General features: G+C 36.6%; 1 protein-coding gene across 1 annotated transcript in view; it reads right to left on the reverse strand.

Moving 5' to 3' along the window:
• The window catches only part of LOC149064380 (BAI1-associated protein 3-like), a 462,395-nt gene that overhangs the window by 184,483 nt on the left and 260,959 nt on the right, over positions 1–16,953 (reverse strand). The window contains exons 17-21 of the mRNA XM_089254699.1: positions 16,601–16,652; positions 16,441–16,476; positions 13,832–13,992; positions 12,400–12,523; positions 4,923–4,991 (exon numbers count right to left, since the gene is read on the reverse strand). Coding sequence (XP_089110825.1) covers positions 4,923–4,991; positions 12,400–12,523; positions 13,832–13,992; positions 16,441–16,476; positions 16,601–16,652 — 442 coding nt within the window. The remainder of the gene's footprint in view (positions 1–4,922; positions 4,992–12,399; positions 12,524–13,831; positions 13,993–16,440; positions 16,477–16,600; positions 16,653–16,953) is intronic.

The following is a 16,953-nucleotide window of genomic DNA, read 5'->3' on the forward strand; positions in this document are numbered from 1 at the left end:
CTATATTACAGCAATTTTTTTTACAAAAATGGTAAATCGGTACAGTGTATTAGCATATTTTTAGTTGAAACAATACAACCAACACACACACAAAAAAAAATTATTTAAGTAGATTGGACTTTTTGGATAAATTTCCCTGAATTAATCACTTTTACCGGTGATTATGCATAGTACCCAACCGTCGTTGACAAATTCGAGAAATTTTCCTAAATTAATCACTTTTACCTGCGATATGCATAGCACACTAGTGTCGCGTCGTCGCTAAACAAGATGAATCATAATGTACTATATGATACACATGATAATTCATACGTGAATTGTATTATTGGATTATTCATTATTATAAATTGGATGTTATCAACGAACAGGTAAAATTTTGCTCAGCGAAGTTGAATAGATGTTACGTTGAATTTTATTTCCGATTTTCTCAATTTCGTGCGATTTTTTCAAAACTCCGAACACGTAAAATTTCAGGAGCTTTCAAAAAAAAATGACACCAACAAATTATCAACTCTTTTCTACATATAAAAATCAATATGTTAGCACCTGTGAGAGCTGAAGCGGCCTTTATCTCATCAACCGTCTGTCGTAAAGGTATGGTTTCAATTTAAAAGCCAATGTGTCCAAAAATTACTCTGTACCACTTTTGGGAGGGAAGATTAAAGTATGGCCGAAAATAACAAATCTAAATTTTTATACGATGCCCGTCATGTACCTTCCAGTTAGAAAGTTTGTCTTTTCTGAGTCCAACAAAAGAAATCCCATGCTTTTAACTGCAATATTCGGAGCGATGTTCGAATTCAAAAAATCGGAGAAAAGTTGGGAAAGGAGCGTTTTCCGTTAGTTTTCTGTTGTTACTTCCGAACTTTTCACAGATTTTTGAATTCAAAAATATATCCGAAAATATTGTACTGAGAAACATGGGATTTTTTCTTTTAGCCTCGGGAGATGCAGGGCAAGAACTTTTTAATTCGAAGTTAGAGGATAGAGGTACCATATACAAATTTAGATTTTTATTTTTATTTTGTGGCACACTTTCTTTCTTTCTTTCAAACCGAACACGGCCCAGGCCCTATCGGTTTTAGCCATTGCCCCTGTTAAGGGGCGGACCGTTTCGGAGAAAGTTTTATTATACATACATAATGAAATATACATAATCTCATACACACAAAATATTACAGCACGAAAATGAGAAAATTAAAAAAAAGAAAACGCAATGAATAAAAACAAAAACACAAAAAATGCACAAAAACAATGTATTTGCGGATTACTGTGGAACAATTTTCTTGTCTGTGGAGCAATTTGCCTGTCTGTGAAGCAATTTGCTTGTCTGTCCAGCCATTTTGCTTGATGACAAGGGGTTGCTTATTACCTTAAGGCTGGACAAGCTGTCCGTCAAGATTTTAGAAGAATTGTTAAATTTCACTTCATTTAACGTTGCTTTATATATTGCGAGCATTTCTGCTGTTATACCGAGTTGCCTGATTCTAGTTTTGTTGCCCAGCTGTCTACGGTGATGTGTTGTTTATAGTTTTCACAAAAGCGGCAACTGTGTCCCATCCTTAGCCTTAGTTTTAGAACCGTTTGTGTAATAGCAGTTGGTATTGAAGTGAGATTTAGTTCAAGCTGTTCTAAAACCACTTGCGTTGGTGGTAGATATCTGGATGATGTACAGTCCAACCTCTCACTTTTTTGTCGTAACTCTCGGGTCTTGGTGTTTCCTCTGGTAATTCAATCACCTTGTTTAGGCGGAGAAGTGCTTAGTGACATTTGCTCTATATTCAAGCTTCATGCGGAGAAGGGGATACCAGTGATGACTTGAAGGGCATTATTTGGCGTCGTACGGCAGGCCCCCGTTATATGTAGCAGCATTTTGCGTTGAATAGAGCCCACCTTGTCTTTGAGGGCAACTGTTGGATTGTGGAACCATATTCCTGCACCAAATGTCATTATTAGTTCCACTACAGTTAGTTACTTCTTACGTTACTCTTATCTTCTGTGCGGTGCCCCATTGTGTAGCCCAGCCATTCTTCTCATATTTTGTAGAGCTGCCAAAGCTTTGGTTCCTTGCGCATTTACATGGTCCTCCCATTTGAGTTCTTCGTCCATTTTGAATCCTAGGTAGTTTAGAACTTTTTGTTTTTTGATGGATCTACCCTGGAGCTGGATCGTGGGTTGTCTCTTGGAAGAAATCCAAAGGAATGATGTTTTCCCATTTGAAAGGGTCAGTTTGTGTGACAAGAGCCAGTCAGATCTGATTTTTAGCGCCCTTTCTGCTAACCTGCCTCTACCTTCGACCGTAGGGTCCCAAGCAATCACTGCGATGTCATCAGCGAAAGCCTGGACTCTTACGTTTTGTGCCAGTTTTTCTTCAACAATTCATCCCCAACGATGTTCCATAGAAGTGGACCCGAACATGATCCTTGAGAAAAACCTTTTGAAAGGAGAATTTCGGAGAACCTTTGAGAAGTGCCCGCGATGCAATCCGGCATCTGTAGACATTGATACCGTTCGGTTGGCGAGGACGTCTTCCAGAGTTCTTCGAAGCTGTTCGGTGATCGGAAGATCTAGTAGCCTTCTTCTTATAGATTAATGTGCCAGGTTATCGAAGGCACCCTGGATGTCCAGAGATATTTTGGTGATGCCATTTTGTTGCTATCGCTGGTATTTTATCTCGTTCATCAAAGCTTAGAGAGGCATTTCCACTGAGCGTCCCTGGCGGAATCCATATTGGCTATTATGCCACTAGTGTTATTTTTCCGTATAGACGAGTATCTTTCAAGCAGCTTTCCTGTCGTTGTCAGAAGTGATATTGGTCTATACGAGGACAGAAGGATTTCTTCCTGGTTTCTGAAGCAAGATTATCTTACCTCTTTTGAGAATTCCCGCGAATGTTTTCAGATGGAGACACTTATTAAATAAAGCCACCATCTAGTTTGGGAAGGGAATGTTTATATATTTGAGAAAGCGGTTATTTGTCATGCCTAGTCCCGGGAATTTTCTATTGTTTAAGAGCGAAAACAATACGATTTATCTCTGTTCTTGTTATTTTCCCCTCTTTCGCCAGTAAGTTACTAGATATTACTGTTATGTCTGATAGAAGGCAATTTTGCTGGCCATTTGCTGGAAATAATATTTCAAGTTGTCTTTCAGCTGCTTCTCTGATGGTTTCGGCTTCGTTACTGGTTTTCTTATAAACTGGGCCGTACTTTTTTGAGGAGTCTTTGCAGTTTTCAACAGCATTCGAGCATGTTCCTACATATACTATTTTTATAATTGGCATTGACTTTATTGAACACTTCTCTCGCTTTATTCTTGTTGTTTTCATCTGCTTTATTCAATCTTTTTTTAGCCGCTCGTAAGTGTTGTCTCGCTGTGGTAAGTTCCCGGTACCACCAGGTTACTGATGTTTTAGGTTTTTGGTTTTGGTAATGTTGTAGCATCATCAGCGGCTTGTATAATATTCATCAATTCTTCAGCTGTTTCATTGACGACTTGTCTGGTTTCACAGAGCTGAATCTTCATTATTATTGGGATTTTGAGTCGGAGTTTTTTTTTGTGACGTTTTTCAGTCATCGTTCTGTAGTCATATATCTAGTCGCTTTGAGTTCACTAGGTGTATATTGCATCTTGATGTGAATGTATTTACGGCTACTGAGTGAATCCTCCTGTCCCACTGACCAGTGGATGTTATTTTCCATCTCGGTGGAGTTGCTCAGCGTCAATTCCGGCCATCCCTGTGAATTACCAAGCTGATACATTGGTGTTTTGTTTTCACCGTTTAGGATGTTGATGTTATTAATTGTATGAAACAGTTAAGGATATCTCCTCTTTCATTTTCATCCTTATAAAAACTTTCATCCCCAGGCTTGACTATGGCCATTCCAATCAGTTATTTGTGACACACTGTATTTTCACTCTAAAAACTGGTGCAGGATAATTTTTGAACACGTTTTGAGCATTTTTTAAATCGGAGTCATACCTCTACGACGGACGGTTGAGATAAATGCCGCTTTAGCAGTCACAGGACACCTTGTATAGCCGTATTTCGTACTGAAATGACCGCTAAAAGATGTGCTTTCTAAAGTACCACCCAGGCCAGACCAAAATAAAAGTGCTGCTTCCATGCCCATCCCAAATGGGTCGATAGTGGGGTTTACAGACGGGCCTCAGACAGGCGGACGAAGAGGAAGAGAAGAGACTATTTTTTGTCAGCTGATGTGTGAATGATGTGTATGAGAAAAATGATTTTGTGAAAGTCAGGAGTCATGGTTTCGAGAAATTTCACACAGGAAAATTTCTAAAATGTCAAAATTTTTTACAAAAATGTAAATATAAAAGAAATTTTTAAAAAAAAGTAATTTTCAAGAACTGAAAACTTTTTTTTTGATACGGAGGAAATAAGTTCAAATTTTCGGCGACAGATGGCACTGCACAAGACAAAGCAATGGAAATATGCAAAGCCGATTCGTATTAAATGCAGGGTGTAGGAGTATTAGCTCGTTTTTGAATTTTTCTGCTGTTGTCCCTTAGATAAGGTTTATATTGCTGTGTTGACCATTGGTGGATAAAGCACTATTGGTGAAGTTGTTTTACTTCAGCCAAGGATCCTTGGCTCAAGGTTTACAAATGTTTCAGACACAGAATAGATTGAAGAAAGGTTAGCTTGAAGCGCTTCTGCCGGAATTTGTCGCACAGCGTCCTCTATGGACAAAAATTTAAACACAATTTTTTCCGGAACCAAAAGAATCCCCTCTCGCGATTACAGCAGATCAATTCCTTCAATTTTTTTACGAATTTTCAAACTATTTACGAATTTATATGAAACCCTGTATTTGTGTCATGCATATTCAAATATGTACTGGATCAATGTTGGTTAATACGACTTAGCAAATCATATAAATTGGTTACTGAAACACTACCTGTGTAAAACATATCACTGTATCCAACGCTGATGTGCTGTACTTGAGAAAGGGCTTCACAACGGGATTCTGAAACAAATCGAATAATAATAAAATTCAATACATGCACAGGTTGAGCATACAAAATGGTCTGACCTATAACAGAAAATTATACATCTGCAACCAATATTTTCATCGATATCAAAATTTGTTTGTTAATTATTTAACCCTCTCACTGGTATTAACGAGATAACTCGTGTTTTTCAAATTGCTTTTTTATTTTGGAGTTAACAGGTCCCGGTGATTTTGCAAGACCGGGATGCATTGTAAAAGTTTCGTAAAAGCTCTTAGATAAAAGTTGAAAAAATGCAACCAATAATCTTATCGGTTACATTCCACGAATGCAAACGAAAGGCTTATTGGTTGCATTCGTCAAGTTTTATGAAATGGAGTTTTTGTAGTGCAAGCAAGATCGGAAGGACATTTACTTCACAAAGAAATATGTTGCATTTTACACAAGAGGTTTTGTGATTTCTCTATCTATTTAAAAGATATTTATTCTATGCCGGGGTAAGGGTTAAAATACATTCAAATATTTTGCAACTTTAAAATTAGTTATTGAATAACCAATACAAGGCGCTTTTACAAAGCACGTGCAGAAAACAAATTAACAAAATTTTGTAGAAAGTCAGGCAGAGAGGAAATATCGCAAGCAACTGCTTAGTAATTGGTGAAATCGGTGTTTTGATGCAAATTTTTCTCTTTGACGAGTGTCCGCATCTTACCTATCAGGGGGGGGGGGGTTGAGAGATCTCAGGAAAAGGGTGGGGTGTGGCGGTCATAATTATATATATATATATATATATATATTGGCAAAGATTATCTTCTCTTGTTTGATCTTGGATGAGAGAAAAAAATCAACTCTTTTATTAGTTTTTTATTATTACATGCTAAGTATTTTTGGTTCTTGGCCTTCATCTTATTGAGAAAAGGGAGGTCCATGATGGTTTCCGTCATAATGACACAAAAGGTTAAAAATCCCGGTTCTAAATGAAGTAGGTGGATCATAGCACTATGTTCTGGAGCACGTTACGAATCGACATGGTAACAGAACATGTCCAAGAAATCAGGGAGGGCGCAGGATTCACCTTCTAAGGGATACAAGGAATTTCTTCCAGACAAATTTCCAGTTACCAAACTTCAAAAAAACCATTTAAATTAACAGAAATTCATTAAAATTCCGTATAAAGAGGTATTTTAATATATTAATATTTTCACGAAAATGTTTCTAAATAAATAAATTTTTGGTTGGCTTGGGAAGGGACGTGAGCCTTTCTGTGTACGCATCTGTTCAAGATGAATTAGAACGCGAACTCACACTAGACCACACATGCTCAATCTCTGCCCTGGGCCAGTCGTGGCCCCTGAGAGTCATCTGATGTGGCTCGTGGCACATTTCCAGATCATTTAAGCTGCCAAATGCGTATATCCAGATGACTTAAGCGACCTCGGAGCGCATTTCCAAATCATTTGAGCAACTTCGAGGCACATTTCCAAATCACTTGAGCAACTTCGAAGCACTTTTCCAAATCACTTCAGCAAACCACGGCACACCCCCAGCTCACTAAAGTAACTTATGGTACATTTGCAGATTACTTGAGCGGCTGGCGTCACATTCCTGGATCATTTGATCGGCTCATAGCACACTACGGTTCCCAACTTGGAAGTGTGAATGCGAGCTGAGCTACCAGTTAATAAGTCTTACTACAGAGAGCAACAGGCCTACAACGACACAAATATTATTGAACTCATTACAGTTCACTCGCAATTTGAAATATAGATGGCAGTGCTGAAAAAAACAAACGCAACAGTAGATATGCTCTCAGACTGTTAGATAAACATGCATCTAAGTTTTACTGTCCCCCTTCCTTTGCTCTGGTTGCCGATTCATTTTGAATTCGACTCTTTTGTCTACAACAGCGAGTAAATCCCAATATAAGGAGTATTTCACACTATTTTTCACTAGTTCTGTTACTGATGAAGGAACTTCGTATAGCTCCGAAACAGCCGTGGTTTCTTTTCGCAATTTTGGATCAACTAACTTCGGTTGTTACCTTACATTATCTTACCCAAAAAAGTAATTCATTTCTAACATACACTTTGTTCCCGACTCTGCCACGAAGTTGGACTGGAAGCGATCTTGGCAACGGGAATAAGTCCAGTGGCAGCGTCATTACATTCATTCATTCATTTATACTTACATCGTACTTTCCTATCAGACAATTTTGCAAGTAGTAAAACCTCTCTTTTGCGGACACTTTTGAAACGAAAAAAATTCGTCCGTAGACAGAGGATTTGAAAACCGTAGAGGGATTTGAAATGAATACTTTTTATTGTAAAAAGGGAAATTATATTATTTAGCCGTAAAAGAGAGGTGTCCGTATCTGAGGGGTTTTACTGAATATATACGGGGGTTGAGCGTGAAATAATTTCTACATTCAAAGCATTCTGCAACCACTAGTCGAATCGGTATCAAAATCTGTATAAATAATTTTCATCATGAATACGGTAAAACCCCTCATAAAGGACAACCCTCTCATATGCGGCCACCCTTCTTTTACGGCCAAATAATATATAATTTCCCTTTTTTATAATAAAAGTATGTATTCCGAACCCCTGATTCACGGTCATCCTTTCTTTCAACGGAAGAATTTTTTGTGTCCCACGGTGTCCGCAAAACAGAGGTTCCACAGTATTTTACACATTCCGAAACAAAACAGACAAATCCGAAATTCAAATATACCCTGCCTTGATATAGCGTATTAAACATTCCAATCTTTAACTTGTTTCAAGAACTTTCAAGGGAAAAAACTATTTACGCGTTTTTATAATACTGAAATTTCAAATAACACACACAACCTATTTCTTGAAATCCCCACCAAATTTAAAACTGGGATTTTCCATGCTAAAAACAGTTCATTCGCTCTTCAGTAAACATTCTAGTTGTCCTTTAATACTTGATTACAGATTGAGGAAAAAAAAACCCAGATTAATGAAGCTTCTCGGAATGCTTCACTAGACCAGAAACTACATTTCGGAAAGAATCAAGAACTTCTACAGAAAAGAATATAAAATTCGCGAAACATCCATTTTTGAGACAGTTTTGCCTTCACCAATGCAACGAGAATCGGATATCGAAAACTTCAACGATCCCAGCATTGCATTTACGATGCATTCCGTAGTTTACTTCCAATTAAAAGAAAGAAAGACTTCTTTGGAAGATAAGGAACTCCAATTATCCGGGAATTTGCGAAGTAAGGCGGAGTTTGGCATTGCTTGAATTCCACACGTCCAATGCCTTTGGAATATCTCCGGGGGGAAAGAAAGACATGGAATTTGGTTTTATGTGACAGCCACACAAATCGATGTCCGAGATCTTCGGTGATACTATGCCGATATGAGGGGATTTGCGGAAAATTCACCGGCAACAATTCACCGCCACGAAAATTCACCGATAAACAACTCACCGACGACAGTTCGGCTTGAGTCAGTGAGCAAGTAAGGGAGCGAGGAATGACCGAGTGAATGAGTCAGTAATTGATATAATAGGTAGTTTGTGAGTGACAGATTGGTTAGTGTTGGTGACCGAGCAAACTAGCGAGTGAGGGAATGACAGAGTGAGTGACCAGGTGATTGAGTGTGTAACAGAGTGAGCAACCTAGTGAGTTGATAGAATGAGTGACCAGGTGATTGAGTGTGTAACAGAGTGAGCAACCTAGTGAGTTGATAGAATGAGTGAGCTAGTGCGTGACCTAAGAAGTAAGTGAACAACCTACTGAGTAAGTGAGTGACCTAGGGAGTAAATGAGTGACCAGGACAGGAGATTAAGTGAGTGACCAGGAGATCAAGTGAGTGACCGGACTACTTAGAGAGAAATGGAGTGACATTTTGAGTGAGGGGTTTGGTGAATAAGTGAATGACCTTGGGAATCAGTGAGTGAGTGATACAATGAGTGGCCTAGTTAGTGAGTGATACAATGTGTGGTGGCCTATAGTTAGTGAGTGATACAACGAGTGGCCTAGTTAGTGAGTGATACAATGTGTGGCCTATAGTTAGTGAGTGATACAACGAGTGGCCTAGTTAGTGAGTGATATAATGAGCAGCATAGTGAGTGATATAATGAGTAGCATAGTGAGTGATATAATGAGCAGCATAGTGAGTGATGTAATGAGTGATCTAGTGAGTGAATGACAGAGAGAGAGAGAGAGAGAGAGTGACCCAGAGTGAGTGAGTGATGGAATGAGCTACCTAGTGATTGACTGTGTGAACTTGTGAGTGAGTGAGAGTAGCTTAAGTGACATTGTATCATTCATTCACCCACTCACACTCTCATTCATTCAATCACTCACTTGCTCACTCGATCATTTAATCACTTGTTCATTCACTCACCCAATCGCTCATCCACTCACTCGTTTATGTGCTCACTCGATCATTCATTCATTCATGTCGAACTGAGGTCGGTGAATTTTCGCAGCTATGAATTTTCCATACAGTGAATTGTTGGTCAGTGAATTTCCGATCTCCCCGTTAAAAAGTCTCGCCACAGAGAGCAACAGTCCTACAACGATAAATCATTCAATCATAAACACTTCACTCATAGTTAGAAAAACTGGTGGCAGATGGCAGCACTTCACATAACAAGCATTACAGAGAAACAAAAAAACTTCACGTCAGGTTTCACTACACGTACACGCACATTCCCGCATGTACCGATTCGTTGGGGGTTCCGCGGGGGGGGGGTATGGGCGGGGTGCATGTGTGGTGTAGCAGTAGTAGGTAGGGCCTCCAAAAAATGACTCGGGGATCCATGATGTTCTTAAGCCAGCCACCTCGTTGGGCAATTTGCCTATTGTGGCGTTGTATTTCTATTTATCGCAGTAAAGAGCATCATTGCACCGAGAGGAGTTTAGCCTTAGACTATAGGCAATTCCAAAGGAGATTTAAAAGAAAAAAATTTTAGAGAGATTTATTGTTATATCGAGTATCGTTTCAGGGAGGTTTCACTATGAAAAAAATATAGTCGAATCCCGTTTTAACGAATACCGTTATAACGAACACTTTTCTAATCCCTCAAATAAGTTTATATAGGGACAATGCTAGGTAATCTGGAATTCCTTTATAACGAAATTTCGTTTTAACGAAGTGATTCCTCCGGTCTCTTGGCGTTCGTTATAATGGAATTCGACTGTATATATATCACTTTGGATAAGTTTTATGCAAATAGATTATTTTGTTTAAACAAAAAAATTCAAATAAACCTATTGGGGATATATTTTCGGGCATGCGAAACCTTGATCCGGGCATCTGTTATTGCAAGTTACATGTCCTTTTTAACGATTTGTCCAACATACATGGTTATTTTTAAATTACTTACTGTAATTTCCTGAAAATGCGGAATATTTATTCTGAAAAAAAAAGAGCAGCATTTTTTTGGAATATTTACATAATAAGCATTTAGGATAATTTTATATCCGAATACTGGACGATATAATTTCGTTTCTGACCTTCATGTAAATGATGTGATTTATAAAGTCATAAAATTTATACGAAACGATTTTGTTTACATATTTGAAGATGAAATTAAGTTTTTTTCTTATCTAAGCCAATATACTGTATATAGAGAGATTAACGATCATACAAAAGTTATTTGAAAGTTTTTCATTAACGTTTTAATATTGCGAAAAGAGAGCTTCTTGAATATTGATGAAATTCAAATTTTCAATCTCATAATGAATTCTGGTCTGATCCGGTCAAAGTTTTTTGTTTTAGTCAGACTTTTTTTTTTTTTTCATTAAAAGTACATATACACGCAATATTTCATCATATACTTCATGAAAAATTCAATTACTTGGTGGCTACAAATAACCAAAAATATATGAATTCAATGGTTTTTTTAATTTGATTTGTTTTTTCACTTGTTTGTACACGAAAGTTGATATTAACTTTATCGGTTAATACAGATTGCGACAGGGCAAGTGAGCGTTTGCCCAAAGCGGAACATTTTTAGAGTGAAATTGAAAAATGAAATTTTTAAAATTTTCACTTCAAAATATAATGCAAAAATCTTTATTATGCTTATAAGGATCGACCCAACAAAATCGTATTTACAACCTTTTATTGCGATACGGAATCTCACAGGCCTCGACGCTCGTCACAGATTTATGCACTACAGCAGGGAGTTCTTGACCTTTTTCAACCGCGACCCAAAATCAACTACAAGATCAATTTCTCGACCTGGGACTATTTGTTTTTCGACATGAGTGAAACCAGCGACGCAATAAGTGCATTTATAACAGGACCACATTTATAATACGACTCATCTATAAAGCCCTCGCGAAATCAAGTGTGGGTCGTAACCCGTAGCTCAAAAATACCTGAATATAAGTGGATTTGTACTACCGAATGTTATCTGAAAAAATCATTTTGTAGAGTAATTTCACACACACACTCCTCACCAAACTTTTAAGGGATATTTTTGTAAAAAGAGAAGTCGTTTTTAAAATGAAAAAAACAGGGAAATATAACTCTATTAAAAAAATTACCCAAATTTTGAAGGAGTAGTTTCAATCCTCAACAAAATTTGGAGGAGTAGAATTGAGTTTTGACACGTACTTGTGAACACTGGTACGACATAGTGGTGATCGGGTGAAGATGGTTTTCCATTTTCGAGCAGCAAACGCGAATCGATCTCCCATTTAAAAAAGTCTCTCCACATAGAGAGCAATCAGGCCTACGACATGAAACTTCACGCATGACACAAGCGAAAAATAACCAGTCAATCTACCTGCTTTCGAATTTGGAAGACGTAACAAAACTTGACAAGCAACACATAACAGGCATTCCACAGAAACAAACTTCATGCTATGTTCTGGACACATACACGCCAATTCTGACATGCGGCCCATTTATTAGCGATACCGTAGAGCAGTGGTTTTAACCTTTAGAAGCCCACGGCCCGGTTTCATTTATTTTTGTACATGGAAAGCCCGGTCAAACACACGACTAACGGGAAATGGAGCAAAAAGGAAACGAAATAATTACTCGCGACCCAGCGGTTGGGAAAACACCGCCATAGAGGAATATGGACGAGGTGTGTGTGTGCGGTTTAGTGGTAATATCTCAAGAATCCTTCTTTCTGTAAGTGGATTTGTACGACTCACCTCGGAAGCCCTTGCAAATCAGGTATGGTTTTGGATCTATATCTAAAGAGCTGCGGGCTGTTAGTAGATTTGAGTGACTTATCTCGGAAGCACTTGTGGCCCGAGTTTAGGTCGCAAGCCATAGGTTAAGAACACTGCACCATGGGTTTTGTAGCTAGAATTTACCCATATAATCATAGGTGGTTGAAGGTAATGACACATGATCTTATTGATGAGCACCACTATTGCAATTTAGAACAGCTACAAACATCAAAAGAAAAGAAAAACACATAATATACCTTGTCTAATTCGATGGCATTGTATATCCGGCTCCGGACTTTGGACTTTGCCACAGAGAACCACCTCTGAAGAATGTCCGAGAAGTAAACGTGGAAGTTATGGAGGACGAGGCTCGTCCTTTCACTGCAATAACGGATAAAATGTCTAATAAATTTCTTAGAAACATTCGAAATTATATTTAAAATGGAAATGAGATCCAGTTTTTCAATGAATCACGAACATTTTGAAGATTGAAAATCATGGTCAATCTTGTGTAATAACAATCTAGTTTTTACTAAGTACGTGATTTTAAAACTGTACTGTTTTAAAAGAATATTTAATTTTCTCGTCATTTAGTATTCTGAATATCCCAATTTAAAAGTGCAAGATGGGGGGACATATTAAAAAAAGCACGAGAGTATTCAGTATATTTTCACAGAGAAGAGATGAAAAACTAGTTTTAGCATTTTATAGTTCACGTTAATTTTCAAGAGAGAAAATTACAAATTTATGATAAAGTACACAAATTCACAATAAAATGCAGAAATTTTGCAATAAATGCCTACATATACAAATTTATAAAAAAAAAGAATATGATCAAAAACAAACAAATTAAACATTTTTTGAAAACCTCCAAACATAAATACTCCCATATTTAAATTTTTCCCTAACTTCATACATATCAACAGTATAGAAAAATTAGAGAAGTATTAATACAGTAATTATCCGGAAAAATAGCAATTAAGATGAGAAATAAATACCAATTAAGATGAGAAATAAATACCAATTAAGATGAGAAGTAAATACCAATTAAGATGAGAAATAAATACCAATTAAGATGAGAAATAAATACCAATTAAGATGAGAAATAAATACCAATTAAGATGAGAAATAAATACCAATTAAGATGAGAAATAAATACCAATTAAGGAGATAATATTAGGATTTTAAATTCCAACTACAAAAGCAATATTGGGAACAAATAGCAATTAAGAAGGTGATATTGGGAATAAATTGCAATTGTACAATCAATATGGAAATATCAGTTATAAAAGCGCTGTAAGAATAAATTGCAGTTTTAAAAGCATTATATGGATGTTGCAGTTATAAAAGCAATATTGGGAACAAAACTTCAAAAACACAAAATTGAGAATAAATCGCAATTAAAAAGGCAGTATGATCAAAAACAAACAAAGTACTTCCCCAGTATGGGGAAATAAATAGCAATTGGAAGGTAAGATTGGGAATAAATAGCAATTGGAAGGTGAGCTTGGGAATAAATAGCAATTGACAAGGCACTATGTATAAAAAAAAGCAAAACGTCGAATCAATAGTAAATTACAAACTTTGGAAGAGGATTGTGTACATATATACATTTATATATATATGTACACACGCACATTTATATATGTACACACACACACACACACACACCGTCATATAACAACTTACTCTGAAGGCAAGTTTTCCATGAACTGAGTGAATTCCCTCAACACTAAAAATAACTCAAACATGACTGTTTCTGAGCTCTCAAAATTCATCTTATAAGTAGAGTTGGGATTTCTACTTCCTTGAGATGTTGTTCCTACCGCTGAATTCGAAGGAGAATTCACCTGAAAAATAAAATAAAAATATATTTAGTACCAGATTTAAACCCAAAGAATTTGCTTTAAATTGTTGAAATAGCACTTTAACACCATTTAAAATACTGTTATTTTGCAAACATAATATTACTAAGCTACTAAATGAAATTTTAAATTTCAAGTATATTGAGAGATAAAACAATTTTTTAAAACGAATGATGATCTGTAATAAACAACCAGTGGAGCTGAATTTGTATTTTTATCAGCGTGTATTTATGAAAGATAAAATGTATAAGAGAACAAAGTATGAGAGAAAGATATTTCTTATGCATAAATCTCCACTATACAGGGTGCCCTGTAAGTGTTAATGCGGCCTTTATTCCATCAACTGTCTGTCGTATAGGTATGATTTCGATTTTAAAAATGCTCAAAATGGGTTCAGAAATCACTCTGTGTACCAGTTTTGAGAATGAAAATACAATGTGTCACAAAATAAGGAACCTAAGTTTTTATACGGTCCCCTATCCTCTAACTTCCAATCAGAAAGTTGCTGCATTGTCTCTCCTGCGGCTAATCCAAAAAAAAAAACAAAAAACAAGTTTATAAGGGAAATACCGCGGTATTCGAATTCAAAATTCGGAGAGAAGTTCGGTAGGACAAGCGGACCGTATAAAAATTTTGACTTTATTTTGTGGCACACTGTATTTTCACTCTCAAAACTAGCACAGAGTAGATTTTGAATGGCGTTTCGAGCATTTTTTTAAATTGAAACCATATCTCTACGGCGGACGGTCGATGAGATGAAGACAGCATTAGCACTTACTGGACACCCTGTGCACGAAATTATTTACGGGAAAAAAATTCATCGCCAACATTCTCTGCCTTAAAAATTCACCGACAACAATTCACCGCCATGCAGTTTACCGATAGGAAAATTCACCGACGCAAAACAGCACCTCCTAGAAATAGAGGTCTATCTCTAGGAGGTGCTGCACAAAATCATAGCAAACTTCATAGACATCACTTCGTCACCTGTGAGCGAGTGGCTGAGCAAGTGAATGAATTTGTGAGCGAATTTGAGTGATCGAATGAGTTGATGAATGAGCTAACGAAAAAACTAGTGAGTGAGCGACGTATGAACGGTCAAGGGAGTGATTGCTTGAGCGACCGTATGAGTGATCAAGTGATTAGGTGGATAACCGAGAAAGTGAGAAAAGTTGATCGAGTGATTGAACGTGCGAATGATAGTGAGTAACCGTATGAATGGTCGAGAGAATAATCGTATGAATTATCGAAAGAGTGATTAAATGAGTGACCGTATCAGTGATCAAGTGATTTGGCGAAAAAAGAAAGTGAGAAAACTGTGAAGAAAAAAGGTTAGTATCAGTGAGTGAACAACCATATGAGCGACCGCGTGAATGATTTACCAAGTTAGGATACGATTGAATGAGTGATCATATGAGTGACTCACATTGTCATGTCAGTGAATTGCGTGGTGGTGAACTGTGGCGATGAATTTTCCGACGGTGATTTGTTGACGATGAATTTTTCGACGGTTATTTGTTGACGATGCATTTTTTGACGGTGATTTGTGGGCGAGGAATTTTCCGGCGGTGAATCGTTGGCGATGAATTTTCGGGTGGTGAATTGTTAGCGATGAATTATCCGGTGCTGAATTGTTGGCAATGAATTTTTTGGAGGCGAATTGTTGGCAATGGCGGTGAACTTTCCGGTGCTGAATTGTTGGCAATGGCGGTGAACTTTCCGGTGCTGAATTGTTAACGATGAATTATTGGTTGAATGAATTTTTCAGTGTTGAATTATTGTCCATGAATTTTCCTTTAATGAATTCTTCGGCGGTTAATTATTCGCGATGTATTTTCCAGAGGTGATTTGTTGACGATGAATTTTCCAGCGGTGAACTGTTAGTGATGAATTTTTCAGTGGTGAGTTTGAATGTTCCACACACGGTGCTCAATTACCTTATTTTTGTGACGAAATAATCGTATAAAAACGCTAGCGTTTCATATACCATTTCACTCGAACATTCAATTTCAACCAAAAAACAAAATATAGCCTACTTTACTTTCATGTAAATTTTTCTGGCTCTTATTTTAGGGCTCTATTTTATTGATAGGGGATAAAGATATCATTGTGTGTTTTCGTATTCCTTTCGGTATTTATACATATAAAAAAATAATGTTATCTTTCTTGGACGTGTTTTGAATTAATGAGCTATTCCCATGCATGTAAAAACCAACATCGAATGGTACTCGTATTTTCTAGATTTTAAATGCGAAATAAGCGAAAAAACATGAACGAATATGGATTTTAAATACGCTATTTATAGAATCTCTTTTAATGATGTAAGAATGATGATAACAGGTTATTGAAATGAAAATCTTAATGCGTAAATACATTTTGATATATTCAAATGAAAATGCACTATTCTGGTACTCATATGTAATAGTTACCTACATTTAGGCCAAACATCCTAGATATTTCATCTGCCAGCTATGGGAGAGGCAAGAAACAACCAAATTTATTATAATTCAATTAACGTATGCATTTAGGAATATGTGTATTATAAAAGCCAGGAAATATTTCGAAAAGTATTTTTCCTTTCACTTTAACTCACCAGTTTCTCTAGTTGCTTGTATATCAGCACTGTATAGCTCACACGCACTGTACTGCAAATATAAATAAGTGCATATTTTTAAATTTAAAAAGATATGATGTGTTTAAATCATTTTCATAATAATGTCGAGAAATATTTTACATAATTGCAAATTATTAGGGCCAGAAATTCTATGATTTTTCGTATTTTTTAAGCATTCTGCATGTTTCGCTCATTTTATGAGATCATTTCTTTCATAATTTTGAGGCTTTTTTTCATGGTTTTCAGTGATTTTTTTTAAACCATTTTTCATGATCTTCATATATCCGACATATTTTTATTATTATTATAATTATTCGAGTATTATTTTACAT

This window comes from Pholcus phalangioides, unplaced genomic scaffold (assembly GCF_987345545.1).
Source record: "Pholcus phalangioides strain wild (caught in Gottingen) unplaced genomic scaffold, Ppha-v1.0 ptg000042l_1, whole genome shotgun sequence".
In the NCBI taxonomy this organism is placed as follows: domain Eukaryota; kingdom Metazoa; phylum Arthropoda; class Arachnida; order Araneae; family Pholcidae; genus Pholcus; species Pholcus phalangioides.